The 18,328-nt window shown below is 48.5% G+C and overlaps 1 protein-coding gene across 2 annotated transcripts in view; it reads left to right on the top strand.

Moving 5' to 3' along the window:
- Positions 1–18,328, top strand: part of SDK2 (sidekick cell adhesion molecule 2) — a 314,672-nt gene that overhangs the window by 167,453 nt on the left and 128,891 nt on the right. For both annotated transcript variants that reach the window (XM_015120233.3, XM_015120232.3), the window contains exon 3: positions 4,837–4,943. In XM_015120233.3, the coding sequence (XP_014975719.3) occupies positions 4,837–4,943 (107 nt within the window). The remainder of the gene's footprint in view (positions 1–4,836; positions 4,944–18,328) is intronic.

The raw sequence follows: 18,328 nt of genomic DNA, 5'->3' as shown, positions 1-18,328 counted from the left end.
TCCCAGGCAGGGAGCACTAAAGAGACAGCCCAAAGAGACGGAGGCGGAGGAGTGGGAGAGAGGCTGCACCCGCACTGCTGGGGCAGGGAGTACCTGCCCTCAACCGCAGAGGGGGACAGAGAGCAGCCTGGGGGAGGGGAGGGGCCAGCAGCCCATGGGCCTTCCTTGTGGCCCTAATTAGGCCGTAACTGGGACCTGGGGATTCCTGGCTGAAGCAAATAGACATAGTCCTTGATACTTGAAAGGCTGAGGCAGTAGGATCGCTTAAGCCCACGAGTTTGAAGTTACAGTGAGCTAGGATCTCGCCATTGCACTGCAGCCTGGGTGACAAAATGAGACCCTGTCTCTAAAAAATAAAAATAATAAAATAAAAAAGAAATAGGCTTTTATTAAAGTTTAAATTTCACCACGCTTCACTGACATCAGCAAACAAATCCAGATCCAATGAGCCCCTGGCGCCTTTTTTATAATGTATGCTTAAATTATGTGCACAACGTGCATCTTTTTATTTTATTTTTAAAATAAAAGCAATATATGCATACGATAAAGAAAAGTCTGATGGCATAGAAAGACATAAAATCAAAAAATAGAAGATTCCCCCCCCCATCCCGGATAACTCTCCCAAAAGAGAGAGAACACATTCTGGAGTATCCATCTTGAAAAAATTTTATGCCTATCCCAGTGTGTTTGTGTAGTTATAAGTGTGTGTGTTTGTGCTTGTGTATTGGTATACACACATACTCAGAAATATATATATATATATATTTCTATATATATATATATTTCTATATATATATATATATATACTATTTCAATTTACCCAAATGGCCTTATAGCAAATAGCATCATGTCGTCACACTTTTCTATACTTTCTCTTGCATTTTTGCAGCAAACTTAAATTATTATTATTGTTATTATTATTTTCAGATGGAGTCGTTGTCGCCCAGGCTGGAGTGCAGTGGTGCAATCTCAGCTCACTGCAACCTCCGCCTCCTGGGTTCAAGCGATTCTCCTGCCTCAACATCCCAAATAGCTGGGACTACAGGTGTTCACCACCACACCTGGCTAATTTTTGTATATTTAGTAGAAACGGGGTTTCGCCATGCTGGCCATGCTGGTCTTGAACTCCAAGTGATCTGCCCATCTCCGCCTCCCAAAGTGCAGGGATTTTTATTAGACCAGTGTGTATGATGTCAAACATTAAGGGTTTGGTAGCCTGTATAATGAACAGCAACTGATAAGAATATATTATCATTCTTGTCCCTAACAGTCAACTATGAGATTGTTTAGCATCTTGCTATCGCGTGCTTTTATTCACAAACCTTCCCCTCCTCCCCAGCTCTTTCTTTCCATCCTCTGTATGTCTTGGACACCTTCCTACCTCCTCTCATACATGTGTTCATTCTGTGGCTGCCGCATCATTTATTGATCCAATTCCATTTTGATGGACATTTAGTTTGCTTCCAGCTTTTGTTTGTTTGTCTCTGCAATGGCAAGCAAATGCTACAGTGAACATCCTTGCACATATTTTTTTTTGTCACATAGTTGCTAGTGCATCTAAAAGGCCAGCTCCCCGGGCTGGGAGTGGTGGCTCACGCCTGTAATCCCAACACTTTGAGAGGCGGAGGTGGGTGGATCACCTGAGGTCAGGAGTTCGAGACCAGCCTGGCCAACATGGTAAAACCCCATCTCTACTAAAAATACAAAAATTAGCCAGGTGTGGTGGCAGGTGCCTATAATCCCAGCTACTAGGGAGGCTGAGGCAGGAGAATTGCTTGAAGCTGGTCGGTGGAGGCTGCAGTGAGCCAAGATCATGCCACTGCACTTCAGCCTGGGCAAAAGAGTGAGACTTTGTCTCAAAAAAATAGAAATAAATAAATAAAAGGCCAGCTCCCAGGAGCACAACCTATGAGTCAAAGAGCTGGCATATTCTAATTTTCATAGACTTTTTCCCAAAGGCTGGGCCAGTTTCCAGTACCACCAACAGTCCTGTGGGTGTACCTTCCCCTCCTCCCCACTCCTGCCAACCCTGGGTTTGACCACACCTGAAAATCTTGGACGATCTGTTAGGCAAACATGGTCTTGTCGTCTTGATTTGAATTTCTTTCACTATGAAGGAAGTCAAGCATCTTTTCATGAGTTTATCAGCCATTTCTTTTTCTCTTCCTCTCTCTGGTGCTTTTTAATAACATCTGATTCCATTTCCAAAGGCAGAGAGCTTCTCCAGCCCATCTCTTCTTCCATCTCCCCTCTAGGGTCACCCCATCACTTTAGAGACCCAGACGGTTCCCCCACAGTGGCCTCCCCTCACCTCAGGAGAGATGGGAAGCAAGCAGGAGAGAGGGCTGAGGGTGGATTTGAAAATGAGGTGAAAGGAGGAAGAGAGATTTGCCAGAGCTTGGGCACTGTTGTCTCCCCGCCATCACACTGCGCACAGTAGCAAGAGACAGATAAGAGCTGCAGCCGCTGGCAGAGATAAGGGGCTTGGACAGCCAGAAGGTTCTGGAAAATGCTGCAGAGCCGGAGCGAACTTGGCACACGGCCAGTTGTGAGTCAGGCCTGCACGGACCCAGGATGGAGGGTGGGGCCCTTGGGATGTGACCTCAGCTTCACAGCCAGGCTTGGAGTCGGAAAGGCTCCGTGGGACTTTGCCTCTTACAGTGTGTGAAACTTACAGGTTACTGACAAGGTATTTCTGAGCCTCAACTTCTCCACCTCTAGAAGGAAGGTGCTATTAGGGTTAGTGTGGAGATTAAGTCATAGGCTCTCACATGCTGACCGATGACAGTTTGCAACTGCCCTCATAAAAGTCAGGCTAGGGTAGTGGGCTTTGTGTAAAATTTAAGTTTAAAAATCTGTTAAAAATTGGCTGGGTGCGGTAGCTCACGCTTGTAATCCTAGCACTTTGGGAGGCAGAGGGGGGAGGCTCACTTGAGCCCAGGAATTCAAGATCAGCCTGAGAAACACAGAAAACCCCCATCTCTTTTTTTAAAAAGCTTTTTTTAATATAAAGGAGGAAAAAAGTTTTTTAAATGACTTTATGCTGAGATGAGGGGTTTTTGTCATCTCAGAAATGTCCTTTTTAAACTAAATGCTAACCATTTCTGTTGATTTTTCTCTTCCTGGCACTTTTTAATATTATCCCTTTTTAAATGTTTTTGTTGTTGTTGCCTGATTATTTGTCTGTTTGCCTTCTGGTTGGTTTGTTTTAATAATCTTGGCAAAGCAAGAAGTTCACCGTCTCATGTTGGTCTCACTTTTTTAAGTGTCACTGGTTCATGATATTCAATAGGCTGGGAACTGCTGTGTGAAATGAAGAAATGTATGATAAGTACTTAATACAGTGTCTGATGCAGAGATGGTGCTCCGGAAGGGGTGGTGGTTGTTTCATTCTTGGGAAGATGATGATGATGACAGGCCCTAGCCAGATCTCATCTATTAATAAAACAAAACTGGCATCTCCTGGGAATAAGGCTGCTGCATCCCAGGGTTGGCACACCTAGAGATACCCTAGAGGCAAGCGTCAAGGAACTTGTCCACCACGTCAGCTGGGCAAACCCTAGAATACCCACGAATTGGGGAGAGACATCCTAGGACATTCCTTCTTCCTCTGAGGGTCCTGTGAGACCATTGCCTAGGGATGGTAAAGGTGACCACCAAGGGTGAACCAGGGGAACTAGCCCCTGGTCCCCAGTCCCCTCCATGCACTCCTGTCCCACTGTCAGAAGCTCCTCTCACTGACCTGCCTCCTCCTTGCCTCTCAGCCAGGTGAGTGCACATACATCTGCTCCCAACTGCCTGCCCGCCAGTGCCAGAGTCTGCTGCTCTGTGGGTAACAAGTGTTTCTGGAGCGGGCTTTCAAGGGGCCAGCCTGGAGTCCCACATCCTGTCCCCAGAGCCCACAGAACACTGGCCTGTCTTGTTCAGAAGGCTCTGCCCAACCCTGCCAGCCCAAAAGCAGCAGTGGAGCTATATTATTAGTCCGTTTTCATGCTGCTGATAAAGACATACCTGAGACTGGGCAATTTACAAAAGAAAGAGTTTAATGGACTCACAGTTCCATGTGGCTGGGGAGCCCTTACAATCGTGGCAGAAGGCAAGGAGGAGCAAGTCACATCTTACATGGATGGCAGCAGGCAAAGAGAGAGGACTTGTGCGGGGAAGCTCCCCCTCATAAAACCATCAGATCATGAGACTTATTCACTATCAGGAGAACAACATGGAAAGACCCACTCCCATGATTCAATTATCTCCCACCAGGTTCCTCCCACAACACTTGGGAATTATGGAAGCTACAAGATGAGATTTGGGTGGGGACACAGAGCCAAACCATATCAGGGGCTGTCTGTAATTTTAAGGAAGGAATGATACTGAGCATTTGGGAAAACATGTAAATTTCCCTGTCTCTGTCACCTCCATCCATTTCAACTAATATTTATAGCACAGTCCTGTGCAAGGACAAAAAAAAAAAAAAAAATACCCCCACCTTTGTCAGTCATGTGAGTCACAGGTGAGGGAGAGAAGCTGCTTCCAATAGAGCTGACACAGCCCTAAGATCAGGGTCAAGGATTTGGGTGCAGCACCTTCTGTGCTTGGAGAAGTGCAGGCTAATTCCCAGGCGACTGAGTAAAGGCCTCATTGGCTTTAGGAGGAACGCTCCTATGTATTGATAAAGACCTTTGTGTGATCCTATGACATGGCCAGAGAGTCAAGAGTTCCCTGGTACTCTTATTCCAAAAGAGTGTGACCTGGCAACCTCTGACCTCTGAGCCCAGTCTGACCTCTGTACCCCTGCAGCTGCCTGACTTGCTCACTGGCTGTCTCATCTGTCCGTAGATACATGATCACCAGCCTGGACCGCACCCACGCTGGCTTCTACCGCTGCATCGTGCGGAACCGAATGGGCGCCCTGCTGCAGCGGCAAACCGAGGTCCAGGTGGCCTGTGAGTACAATGGGGACCCGGGGGCAGGGGGGAGCTGTGCTGCCAGGGTGGCACCCACCAGCCACATCCTGGGCAGAGCCAGATCCCATCATGGTCATCAATACCCAGAGTGCCCACAGTGCCCCTTCCAGCCAGCGACCTCATTTTACGGTTGGTAGAACCAAGGCCCAGAGAGGTAGCAGGCCCTCTCCAAGGTCATGCAACTGTAAGTATCATGCAAATCTGCTGACCCTGGTGACCCCACAACATGTCCTGAGAGCCAAGAGCTCCCTGGTGCTTTTCATTCATTTTAGACAAGGGTGGCTGCGTCTGTGTCCTTTAAATGGTACCAGCTGATTTGTGTTTCAAAAAAGGGCCTTGCACCTGCTTCAAGTGTCTCCTCTGTCGTCCACCTCACACCTGGGAAGGGGCATCTTCAGAATGGCCACTCTGAGCCTCTCCAGCTACAACCCTCTTCTCAGCAGACTTCCCAGGGCCTCCATGACTTTTGTTTTGTTTTTGTTTTTGTTTCGAGATGGAGTCTCGCTCTGTCATCCAGACTGGAGTGCAGTGGTGCAATCTTGGCTCACTGCAACCTCCGCTTCCACGTTCAAGCGATTCTTCTGCTTCAGCCTCCCAAGTAGATGGGATTACAGGCATGTGCCACCACAGTCAGCTAATTTTTTGTATTTTTGGTAGAGATAGGATTTCACCATGTTGGCCAGGCTGGTCTCCAACTCCTGACCTCAAGTGATCTGCCCACCTCAGCCTCCCAAAGTGCTGGGATTACAGGTGTGAGCCACCATGCCCAGTATGACTTTTATTTTCCATCCTCCAACTTGCTCAATCCTGGCGCGATAACAGCCTGGGAGTCCCTGTGATCTTCCAGGGGTGCTGGGAGGTGCCTCATGGTGAGTGCTGAAACTCCAAGAGGAAGGGGAGAGTGAGGAATGAATCAGGGTTCACAGAAAGGCTGGGGGGCAGAGAGTGAAGTAGGAGGCCCTCACCAAGCCTTTGTGCATAATGGCCTTCTCCCCAGTGCTGCCAATTCTAGAGGATCTCCCTCCTATAAGGAAGGGAAGACAGCTTCAGAAGAACCCCAGGGCATCTCAGGGGCCAGGGTCCTAGAGCACCAACCAACACTCTTCCCCCAGGACCCAGTGTCCCCTTCCCAGCCCTGTCCCCGCTTCCTCAAATATCTGCTGTCTTCTAGAAATGAGGCTCATTATGGGCTGTTTCATTCTGGGTTTTCCTAGGAGGAGAATTGGTACTGTGGGACATGAGAGGGTGGCAATCCTTAGAGAGGCCTGAATTTTTTTTAAGGTACCCTCTCATCTGGAGCACATGGGGGCATGCTTCTAAATTAGCACAGGAGAGAGCTTGCTACTTAAAGAGAAGTGCAGGAGAGAAATCTAAAAGAAAATCTCAAGTGAGGCAAAGAGTGTTTATGATAATTACGGAAAACAACCGTAATCAAAAGTGGAGGATGGATTGTCCCCATAAATCAGCACTAACGGCAACTCAGCTTACTCCAAGGAGCAGCAAAAGCCCTGAATTAAAGTGACGGATCTCAGGCAGCTGTCAGCCGGCTGGAGGGCTCTCTGGGAGCTTCGCTTAGTCAGTGCTGAGAGTCCAGGGGGCAGGGAGAAGCTGTGGCTGAGGCTCCAGAGACTGCATGTGTGTGTGCATGAGTGTGTGCCAATGTGTATGCATGGGTATTGTGCAAATGTCTGTGTCCGCGTTGGTTGGCCTTTTTGTTCACATGTGTCTGGGAAAGAATGAGTGTGTATATGTGCAGGTGTGTGCACAAGGATATTTGTGTGTGTGTGTGTGTTTGCATGCATGCATGGGTGCTTGGGTATATGTTTCTGTTGCCAGTCTGCCTCTCACCTGTGTATTTGAGAGAACATGTGTGTTGTAAGCATGAGTGTGAGTGGGTGCAAATGTATACCCTTGCATTGCATGTATCCATGTGTGTGCATTCGAGTATGTGCAAGTGTGTGCACGTACACGTATTGGTTATCTGTGCAGATGTGCGTGTCTGGAGTAACCTGCCTCTTGGTTTACCTGTGTGTGGGCCAGAACCTGTGCGTGTGTGTGCGCGCACAGTTGCAGATGCCATCCAGGATGCCATTTAGTCCAGGCCGTGGGGTGGGGGTAGGCGGTAAGTTCCAAGCCCTTGGCTCATAGGAGACAGTAGAAACGTTCTGGAGTTGAGAGCCCCTGAGATGAAATGACACAGCCTCCCCGGGGTTGGCTCTGCCAATCAAAGAGAGAAAGGAAGGGAGGTCAGGGTTTCTGTGGCTGAAATGCTTCTTTCCTTGGCTGTGATAGGAATCCCTGAGCCCAGACTCAGCTCCTTGACCCCCCTCCTTACGCAAACTCCTTCCCACATACGCACAAACCCAGTGTGGGGGGAACTCCCTCCACACCAGGCCAGACACATGTGTGGTCCCTTCCCCTGGACCCACAGGTGTCCTTCTGCCTTCACACTGGGAGACGGGTGTGACCAGGCCCATCTGCAGGGTGAGCAAGCAGGGAGCACTGATCACAGGCAAAGGTCCTGGCATTTCGTGAGTGCTGCAGAGAAGGGCTCAGACAGACCTGGGCCCTGCCCTCTGGGCACTTCCAGGCCATGAGAAGCAGATGGAAGGGGACTTGTGCTGCCTGACACCCTGACACCTGCCTGACACTTCTGCCCAGGCACAGACCCTGGGGATGGGGGTACCCTGAGCTTCCCCTTCCCCACACTGCAGGTTCAAAGGGCCCTGGACCACACTGGGTGATGCTGGCAGTGATGACCCTCAGTGGCAGTGACATATGGGGACCTCACTCAAGAGGGAGCTTCTGAGATCCAGGGAGTTGCTGAGCTCCAGGGCGACAGGGAAAGGGCTTTGCAGGTAGTGCCTTACAGTGTTGGCAGGCTGGAGGCTCATCACCATGACAGGCAGTTTGGCTTAATAAAAAGAGTGGACTGGCCAGGTGCGGTGGCTCACACCTGTAATCCCGGCACTTTGGGAGGCCAAGGCAGGCGAATCACAAGGTCAGGAGTTCGAGACCAGCCTGGCCAAAATGGCGAAACCCCGTCTCTACTAAGAATACAAAAATTAGCCGGGCATGGTGGCGTGTGCCTGTAATCCCGGCTACTCAGGAGGCTGAAGCAGGAGAATCGCATGAACCCAGAAGGGAGAGGTTGCCGTGAGCCAAGATCACACCACTGCACTCCAGCCTGGGTGAAAGAGGGAGACTCCATTTCAAAAATAAAAAATAAAAATAAGGCCAGGCACAGTGGCTCACGCCTGTAATCCTAGGACTTTGGGAGGCCGAGGCAGGCAAATCACAAGGTCAGGAGATTGAGACCATCCTGGCTAACATGGTGAAACCCCGTTTCTACTAAAAATACCAAAAAACAAAAACAAAAAAACAAAAAATTAGCTGGGTATGCTGGCATGTGCCTGTAGTCCCAGTTACTTAGGAGGCTGAGGCAGGAGAATTGCTTGAACCTGGGAGGTAGAGGTTGCAGTGAACTGAGATTGTACCACTGCACTCCAGCCTGGGTGGCAGAATGAGACTCCATCTCAAAAATAAATAAATAAAATAAAATAAATAAAAAGGGTGGACTTTGGAGTCAGACAGATCACATTCACATCCTTGCTCTGTCCTGGATTGCTGTGTGACCCCAGGGAAGTGGCTGGACCTCTCTGAGCCTCACCCCAGCTCAGGTTCTTCATCTATAAAATGTATTACTGATATCAACCTCCTAGGCTCATTGGAAGGATTTATTGAGCTCATATGTGCCAAAGCGCCTAGCCAGCTCCCACACGGTGCACCCTGAGTCAGTGGGAGCGACTGCTGCAGTTAATAATCTATATTATCACTTTAAGGAAGTAGAGAAGCCGCCACAGAGCAGAATAGCCTTCAGCAAATGCTGTCCCAGCAAAATGCAGCACCTTCCCTGGTGCCATCCTGCCAGCCAGGCCCTGCCCCCTCCACTACCTCAGTGGGATTCCTGCCCTGTTCCGGCAGCCCCCTCAAAGCCCCAGAGCTCCAGGTGCCCCCAGACATGGTTAAGACCGTGAATGTCACTGAGTTCCACCAGGGCCATGCTGTGCTGCCAAGCTGTGCACATGTGGGTAAGGTTCCTGGCACAGGAATGGGACACCTTGGAGTGGCTGAACGGGGAGCAGAGGGAGAGACGCAGGTTAGCCTCCCGCTGTCCACCAGCTGCAGCTCCCTGAAACCAGCGTTGGGAAGCCGCCTCCGCCACTGCACACGGCTTTGCAGGTGTGAAGCTGTTTCCTCCGTAATGTTGTAAAGTGGGAACCACAGTCCACAGCCCTTTGGGCCCTAAAGCCAGGAAGTTATAGAAGCCCTAGAAAGTCCTTCTGGCCCTTGAGAGGAACGCAGTTCCTGACGAGCTGAGGAAGGTTTCACCCAGCCAGGACGGGAAGGAGAGAAGCACATGTCTCCCTTGCAGGCCCTTGCTGGACACACTGGCCTCATCCCAGAGGGGCCGCCCTCTCTAGCTGTAGAAGCTGAAGGCTCTGTCCCAGCCCCACTTCCCTGGGATTCTGGGCCTAGGGAAACACAGCACTTGGCAAAACCATTCTCACTCACAACAGTGCTCGTCCTGAGGGTCACTGTGCTGGGAAGGGCACAGTGGTTCTCGTCCCAGTCTGCGGAGTACAAGTCCCCATCTCCATGTTGCAGATGAGGAAACCGAGGCTCAGCCGGGTGACACACCTTGTCTACGTCACACAGTTAGGAAAAACCTGGATTTGAACCCATGACTGGTTGATTCCAAAACAGCCCCCCACTCAGCTGCTTGAGGACAAGAAGAGAAAAATCAAAATTGGGTGTGTGGGAGGAGGGTGAGGGTGAGCTGCTGGGGTCAGAGTTCAGACAGAATCAGGGACAGCCCTGGGCTGTAATAATCCATGTCCAAATGGCTCTGCAAACGCACGCGGTCTCCCACCTAGGATGAATGTCTAACGCCAGTGGGTAGAGTGGGGTAGGCTTTACCAGCCACATCGTTTCCCTTGCTCTCGGCAGGGTGAGTAGATGCAAAGTACCTACACAGAGCTCCAGCGTTCTTCTGTGTGTTGGGCACGGCCCTTGTGCCTGAAATAACGGCATGTCGTGGGGATGGAGGTCCGAAAGCTTGGATTCTAGCCCCAACCAAGGCACTGACGAGCTTGGAACTTTGGGCACCTCCCTTCCGCTCTCTGGGCCTCAGTTTTCCTATCTGTAAAATGAGATCCATTTCAGTTCTGATGTTAATAAGGTTAAAGTGACCTTCAGGGTCATGACCCATGGGGCCCAGCCTGGAGAGAATTGTCCCCCAAAGAAGCCCAGAGCTGCCTCATCCTGATACAGAGCCTAAGGGGGCTTCCTCGGAGCTTCTAGAACAACCCATCCTGCTGTGCCATTGTGTAAATGTCTTTCTTCTGTGGGCTCCCAAGACAGGTCTGAGAGGTTAGAGGGCAAATCGTTTGAGGAACAAAAGAGGGGCAAACTGGGGCTCAGAGAGGTTGCAGAATACCCCACAGTTCCCATTCCACAGCTGGCAGTTCCACCCTCTACCATCTTCTGCCTGGCAGGGTGTAGCCATGGCCCCAGCTGTGAGCCCTGGGTTTAAATCCCGACTCACCTCCCACAAGTGACCTTAGGCAAGTTACTTCTCTGTGCCGTTGGTTTTCATTGTGTAAAAAAGGATGCCACTATGAGTACCTACTTACGTGAGTGGTTGAAAGGATTAACGAATCAACGCACACAAACCATTGCGACGGGTTCCCAGACTGGACGGCACTCAGGGAGAAATAGACTTTAGGTCAGACGGGAAAGGTGTCCTGGAAGAAACAACCTTCTTGAATCTGTCTACCTAAGTAGATACACGCCTAGCCACCCTCTCTACCCCTGCTCTCCAGGGCTGGACTAGGCTGGGGCAAACCAGGCCCTGAGGGTGCCCAATTTAAGGAGGTGCTCATTCTCAAGTGCTCACCCCATACTTGCATGACCCCAAGAGTGGGTGCCTCCTTAAATCTTTCACCCTCAGCACTTTAGTCCCATCTCCCTACCCCAGTCCTGAGGCCCTCCCGGGATTCTGCGCTTCAGGCCTGCTGCAGCTGCCTGTCTGCCTATCCGTCTGTCTCCTTACACACACGCAGATGGCACACAGTTCTGAGAGGGGGCGGGGTATGGTCACTTCTCCCAAATGCCCCTCCCTCCTTGGCTGTTCATGCCTCCTGGGGTGACAAGGACTTCTCCTGGGGCCCTAAGCAGCCAGTTCTCCGATCACGGAGCCAGATCATGGAGCCAGGCTGGACGACCTCTGGCACCCAGCCCCCTTCCCAAAGAGGACTGTGAATTGGGTTCTAATGAGAAATTAATAAGGCAGCTGTGCTAACAACTAATGATAATGGCAAAGTCGTTAAAAAAGGATTCTTTACATGTTTTTAATTACAGCAATTAAGGGGAAGTCAATAAAACATCTTCCCCCCTCCCCAGCCCCTTCCTGTCCCCACCCGGAGTCTCTTCATTGTATTTTTTAGTCACCATAAATTTCCTGCATTCAGCATGTGGGATGAATGGTTGAGAGGGTTGGGAGAGCCTTCCAGAGGCGACAGAGGCCCTTGAGCCAGCGTTTCACCACATCCGGGTCCTGAGGGCATCTCTGTGTTCTTCTCACCTGGGCGAGACCTCCTGATCCCTTTCCCCAGCCCTCATCTGTGGGGCTCAGACTTGAAACCATCCACTCCAGCACCAAACCCACGCACGCACCCACCCACAGCAGGGCAGAGCGCCTGCCCCATCCTGGGAGGCTGGCCAGCTTCCTTCCTACCAGGCGGCTTGGCAGCCACTCCTGCAAAAGACAATTGGAGGGGAACAAGCCTGCTGTCACGTGGGCTAGGGGTAATCCTAAAATGCCACCCGTATGCCTGTTTCTCTTCATTTTCAATCTGAAGTGTGGGTGTTGAATGCAGGATGCTTAGGGGCCAGGTGACAGTTCCTGATAACATCATCATGTCTTTCTGGAGCACTCATGTTACCTGAGTATTCAAATCACTCAGGAGACAATTATCATTGCTGCACACCCCCATATGCCAAGCACTGTTCCAGGCAGTGGGGACATAATGAGAGACAAACCCAAGACACACATCTCTCGAAGAAAGTAGCAAGAGAAACAAAAGTTACAAGGTGAATATATAATATATAGGTTATAGATAAGGTCCATGACAAAAACTAAAGTGTTCTAAGGAGAGATGAAGCTGGGCGAGAGGTTCAGAGGATGGGACGTGGGTCTTATTTGATATGATGGTAGACGATGGCCATTGGGAGAGGGTGACATGGAATAGAGTCTCAAAGGAAGGTTGTGGGGCATGAACCATGCAGACAGAGGAGGAGATCATTCCAGGTCAGAACAGCAGGTGCAAAGGCCCTGAGGCAGATGTGGATGTCTGAGGCCAGGTAGTTGAAGTGGAGTGGGGAAGCAGAAAGTGGAAGACAGTAAGGCTGGAAGGTGACACCTTGGGGACAGATCCCAGCATTCTAAGCTGTGGTCAGTGCTTTGGATGTGTATTAGTCTGCTCTCAAGCTGCTAATAAAGACATGCCCAAGACTAGGTAATTTATAAGGAAAGAGGTTTAATTGACTCACAGTTCCATATGTCTAGAGAGGCCTCGTCATCATGGTGAATGAGGAGCAACGTCACGTCTTACATAGCGGCAGGCAAGAGGGCTTATGCAGGGGAATTTCCACTCATCATCAGATCTCGTGAGAACTCACTATCACGAGAACGGTATGGGGGAACCACTCCCATGGTCCAATTATCTCTGCCTGGTCCTACCCTTGACACATGGGGATTATTACAATTCAAGGTGAGATTTGGGTGGGGACACAAATCCAAACCATATCACGATGCTACTCAGAATGAGAGAGAAGTCATGGGTGACTGGGGGCAGAGGCATGAAGTGATCTGAAGTGAGCAGCTTTGTTTCCATGATAAACAACACATGAAACCACAACAAAGTACCATTCCGTGCCCACCAGGTTGGCAGAAACCAGAGTCTAACAATGCCAAGTGTTGGTGGAAACTCACATGGCTGCTGGTGTCAAGTTGGTAAATTGATACCAATTGGAGTTTATGCAAACGTTGTTAGTAAAATGAATGTGTGTATAACGCCACAACCCACAATTCCATTTCTAGGTGCAGAGCTTAGAGATTCTCTTAGCCTTTGTGAGACTGCTCTTGGCAGGACAAGCAAAGCACCAAAAGCAAACCAAGTGTGATCCATGGAATTCCATCCAGCCATGAAAATGACTCAATGAAGGGCAAGGACCAGGATGGAGCCCCTCCAGAAAAAATGTTGCACAAAAGTGCAAATCACAGAAGACTACATACAGAATAATCCCAGGTGTAAAATGTTTAAAAACAGACTACACTGACCACAAATTGTTTAAGGTTGCACTAGGAAAGGAAACGTGAAAGGAAAGCAAAGCCGCATGGCCTCAATATTCAGGAGAAAAATCACCTGGTGTGGGGGAGCGGAGGAGATCCGGGGTAGGGGAAAGGTATTGTTAGTGTTCTAGGCCTTCAGCTGGGAGGTAGGTGTAGGAGTGTTTATTTTATTCTTCTTTAAACTATACATATAATTATATTTGCTCTTTTGTATGCATGACATATTTCATGATTTTAAAATGTTTTTAAAATAAACACATAAAAGCAGGAAATATATTCTGAAGTGGAATGCACACTTTACAAGGCCTTTTAAGATATGACAAAGACATCAGAATAATTTTTAGCACCTTCTACTGTGCCCCAGGCCTGCACTTCTTTGCTCTTGGGGGAATTTCTTGAGAATGTTGGATCAGCCCTGCAGGGCATAACACGGCACATTAGCAAGCAGGTACCTCGGGGAGTCAGTGTGGCAAGCCCTTAACTGTTTTTGCCTTAGTGTGAATGAGTTTTCCCAGGGGATCCTGGGGCCTCAGCCTCCGTCATCACCATCATTGTCTCCACCCTCCCTTCTTGCCTCTAGCCTGCACCCCTGCACTGTCTGGCTGAACCGACCCCCTCTTAGCAGCCTCTTGCTGCTGTGGTTCAGTGCATACACGGCTGTGTGGGTGGGGCATACACACACACATATGTATGTATGGATACATTCACCCATGGCCTGCTCAACAAGGAGCTCCCTGGGCAGATCCAAGAAGCACATTGGACAAACTACAATGGAAAGACTGTGGGGGCCGTGGAGTCTGAGAACCACAGTGAGGTGGGAAGATGTTGGAGTGGAGAGGTGGAGGAAAGGTGCAACTGCAGAACCTGGACCAAGGCCAGCTGTGCCCTGCCTGCTTCCATCCACCTCACCATACAAACTTATGTACATGCATACATACAACCATCCTTCCACCACACATACATACATGCATGCATGCAAACATGTACATACATTTGTCCCATGATATAGGCATATATATGTAAACATGCATACACACAACCACCCATCTCACCATACAAACATGCATGCATACAAACATATAAAACCATCCCACCACACATGCATCATACATGTAAGCATGCATGCATATGTGTAAACATGCATATATATAAACCATCCCACCAAATGCATCCATATATGGACATCCCACCATAAATATATTCATACATGTAAACATACATGCATACAACCATCTATTCCACCATAAAACATATGTACATGCATACATACATTCCACTGCATATGCACACATGCACATAAACACACAACCATGCATCCCACCGTACAAACATACATACGTGTAAATGTACATACATACAACCATCTCTCCCACCATAGACACTTGTACATACATAACCATCCCACTATACATGTACACATATATGTAAACATACATACAACTATACATCCCACCAAACATGCATGCATGCAATCATGTATAAACCATCCATCCCACCATACATGCCCACATTCATGTAAATATGCACATAAGCAACCATCTATCACAAATATGCATGCATACATACAAACATACATGCAACCATTATCCCACAGCATGTGCATGCATGCATGTAAACATGCATGCATATGTAACCATCCCACCAATAATACATGCATATATGTAAACATACAACCATCCATCCCATCATACAAACATGTACATACAAACATAGCTACATACAACCATCCATCCCACCATATAAACGTACATGCATACATGCAAACACACCATCCATCCCACCATCCAAATATACAGACACACATGTAAGCATATATACATACAATAGCCATACTACTATACAAATGTACATACAACCATCCATTCCTCTGCCCTTCCTCCATTCATCCACCCATCCCTCCGTCTATTCTTCCATTCTTTCCTCCATTCACCCATTCACCCATACAACCTTCTACCCCTCCATCCATCCATCCAAACATCCATCCATCCACTGAACAAATCCATGGCACTGCCCCACTGGCCTTCTTTTATTTCCTCTGTGAATCCCTTCTCTCCTACCTCTGAGCCATCACACACTTCCCCTCTCATTCCCATGTACACCCCTAGGGAATACCTACTCAGCTTAACAAAAGCCTCGCCTATCTCCCAGTCTGAAGTAGTTCCTCCTGCTATTCCTCTCATGAAGAACCTCATTCCATCCTTTTCAACAGTTGTCATGGACATCACCAAACGTTTGCTTGTGGGTTGATTCACTTATTACTTTCTCCCTGACCAGACTGGAAGCTCCAAGAGGGCAGGCATTAGGTCTTTCTTCAGTGCCCACCCCAGAGCCTACCTGGCCCACAGTAGGGGATCCATAGGGAAGTGGTGAATGCCGGCATTGAGTGAATTTAGAAAGTACTGTGTGCAGGGCACAGGCCCAGATGTCTTGTCGGGATTTGCTTCTGAATGTGACTGCCTCTCAAGGCCTAGCATGTATAGAAAGAGATAAAGGGCCGGGCGCGGTGGCTCAAGCCTGTAATCCCAGCACTTTGGGAGGCCGAGACGGGCGGATCACGAGGTCAGGAGATCGAGACCATCCTGGCTAATACGGTGAAACCCCATCTCTACTAAAAATACAAAAAACTAGCCGGGCGAGGTGGCGGGCACCTGTGGTCCCAGCTACTCGGGAGGCTGAGGCAGGAGAATGGCGGGAACCCGGGAGGCGGAGCTTGCAGTGAGCTGAGGTCCGGCCACTGCACTCCAGCCCGGGCGACAGAGTGAGACTCCGTCTTAAAAAAAAAAAAAAAAAAAAAAAAAAAAAAGAAAGAGATAAAGAATGTGTATGCAGGATTGCAATGCAGGATGCAACTCAGGAAGGAGGCAGGGAGGGACAACATGGGGAGGGCCAGGGTGAACATGGACTGGGCCTGGCCCTCAGTGCTCACAGCTGCATAAGCCACTCGATCTCCATGAGCCTTCATTTCCTCACTGGCAAAATGGAGCTAATAAAACTAGAGAGGAGAAAGAAACACTATTACCATAAAATTGCTTTAAATTGTTCAAATACATCTTCTGAGTTCTGTGAAAAGTTTTTTAAGTAGATAAAATTATTTTAAGAACTGAAATCAATGTGATTCATTGATGTAATTTTTTTATAGACAGAGCCAAGTAATGGAAATTAATAAACAACTAAAAATGTATATTTGTTTAAATTGAGCTTGTCATGTTATTGTAAGGATTAAATGAGATAATGCATGGGAAATCTACCTAGAAAGAAGTTCGGGGTAGGGTAAGTGCTCAACCGCTCTGTTTTTGAATTCTATTTGAATGGTTTTGGGTAAACCTCATTGAGGAGGTGATGTTTAAACTAAACTGTGAAAAATGTGTAGGCTTCCAATATTTTAACACTACAAATATTAGACACAATTTTTTAACATTTTTCTCTACTCTTCTAGTTTCTATGGCTATGTAACAAATTACCCCAAAACATAAAGGTATACTGCAATCATTTATCATGTTCACAGATCCTGTGACTCTAGAATCTGGACAGAGAATAGCAAGGGCAGCTTGACTGTATGCTGGGATGACAGGCCTCAGCTGGGGCTCAGTCTGGGGCTGAAGGCTGGGGCTGAAGTCCTCTCAGGGCACACCTGTTTGTTCACATGTCCAGCGTTGATGCTGGCTGTCATCTGGGGACCTCAGTTCCTCTCTATGTGGGCTGCTCCCACGTCTGCTTCAGCTAGATTGAGCTTCCTCACAACATGGTGGCTGGATTCTAAGGGCGAGTATGAAGAGTGAGAGCCAGGTGGCAGCTGTATCCTTTCAATGACCTAGTCTTAAAAGTCACATGGCATCACTTCCTGCACATTCTACTGGTCAAATAGTCACAGGCTCCCTAGATTCAAGGGGAAGGGACCTACGCCCCATCTGTCAGAGAGAGGAATGTCCATCACTTGTAAAAAGAGCATGTGAATAGTAGCAATATTGATGCAGCCATCCTTGGAGAGACACAGCCTGACATACACATATCATCTCATGAAATAACACAACCTATGAGGAGGGAGCCCTTCTTAACTCCATTTTATAGAAGAGGAAATTAAGGCTTGATGAAGTCAAAAGTTTTGCCCTGGCTGGGCACAGTGGCTTATGCCTGTAATCCCAAAGCTTTGGGAGACTGAGGTGAGAGTTTGACACCAGGAGTTCATGACCAGCCTGGGCAACATAGCGAGACTATCTCTACAGAAAAAAAAAAAAGAAAGAAAAAGAAAGAAATTTACCCAGCATCATGGCTAATGAGTAACAGAACAACAGAACTAGGATTTGAAGTCAGGTATAAAAACTCCAAAGCCATTACCATTACACACACTGCCTACCAAGTGTAGAACAAGGAAGCCAACAGCAGATTTGATCTTTTGAAACACTTAATTGACTACATCCTTCCAGGATACTGTAGAATCATGGTGCCTTGGTGACTCTTGGCTTGCTCTGGTGGCATTCCAGGCAGTGGCCTAGCCAAAATACAGGCCGTGGGGTGGGAGGTGGCAGGACATGGTATGGGCATGAAGGCAAGAAAGGTTGTCTGGGGTCAGATTAGGGAAGAACCTTGAGTCAAGGCCAGGGAATTTAGACTTTCCCAGGGCAGTGAGGAGTTCCCAGAGGCTCCAAGAAAAACTAATCAAGAACAGTGTGTAAGATGGACAGGAGGGAATCTGGAGGTGGGAGGCATGCCCAGGGTCTGTGCAGCTGGAGTAAGGGCCAGCCCATTGACAAGGCTGGAGGAACCAGAAGGCCCTTGGTAAATTACAGTAATGTCCCAGGGGAGGAGTCGAAAGGCTTGGCGGGGGCAGGAAAGGAAAGCACCACCAAAGTCTCCAGAGGTTTGAGCTTAGGTAATTGGGTTTGCAGGGCATGAGGGGAGTTTTTTTGCTTTAATTTTTGTTTTCTCTGAGATGGAATTTCGCTCTTGT

Source organism: Macaca mulatta, chromosome 16 (genome assembly GCF_049350105.2).
Source record: "Macaca mulatta isolate MMU2019108-1 chromosome 16, T2T-MMU8v2.0, whole genome shotgun sequence".
NCBI lineage: Eukaryota > Metazoa > Chordata > Mammalia > Primates > Cercopithecidae > Macaca > Macaca mulatta.
The sequence above is the reverse complement of the archived record's forward strand: the minus strand, read 5'-3'. Positions and strand labels throughout refer to the sequence as shown.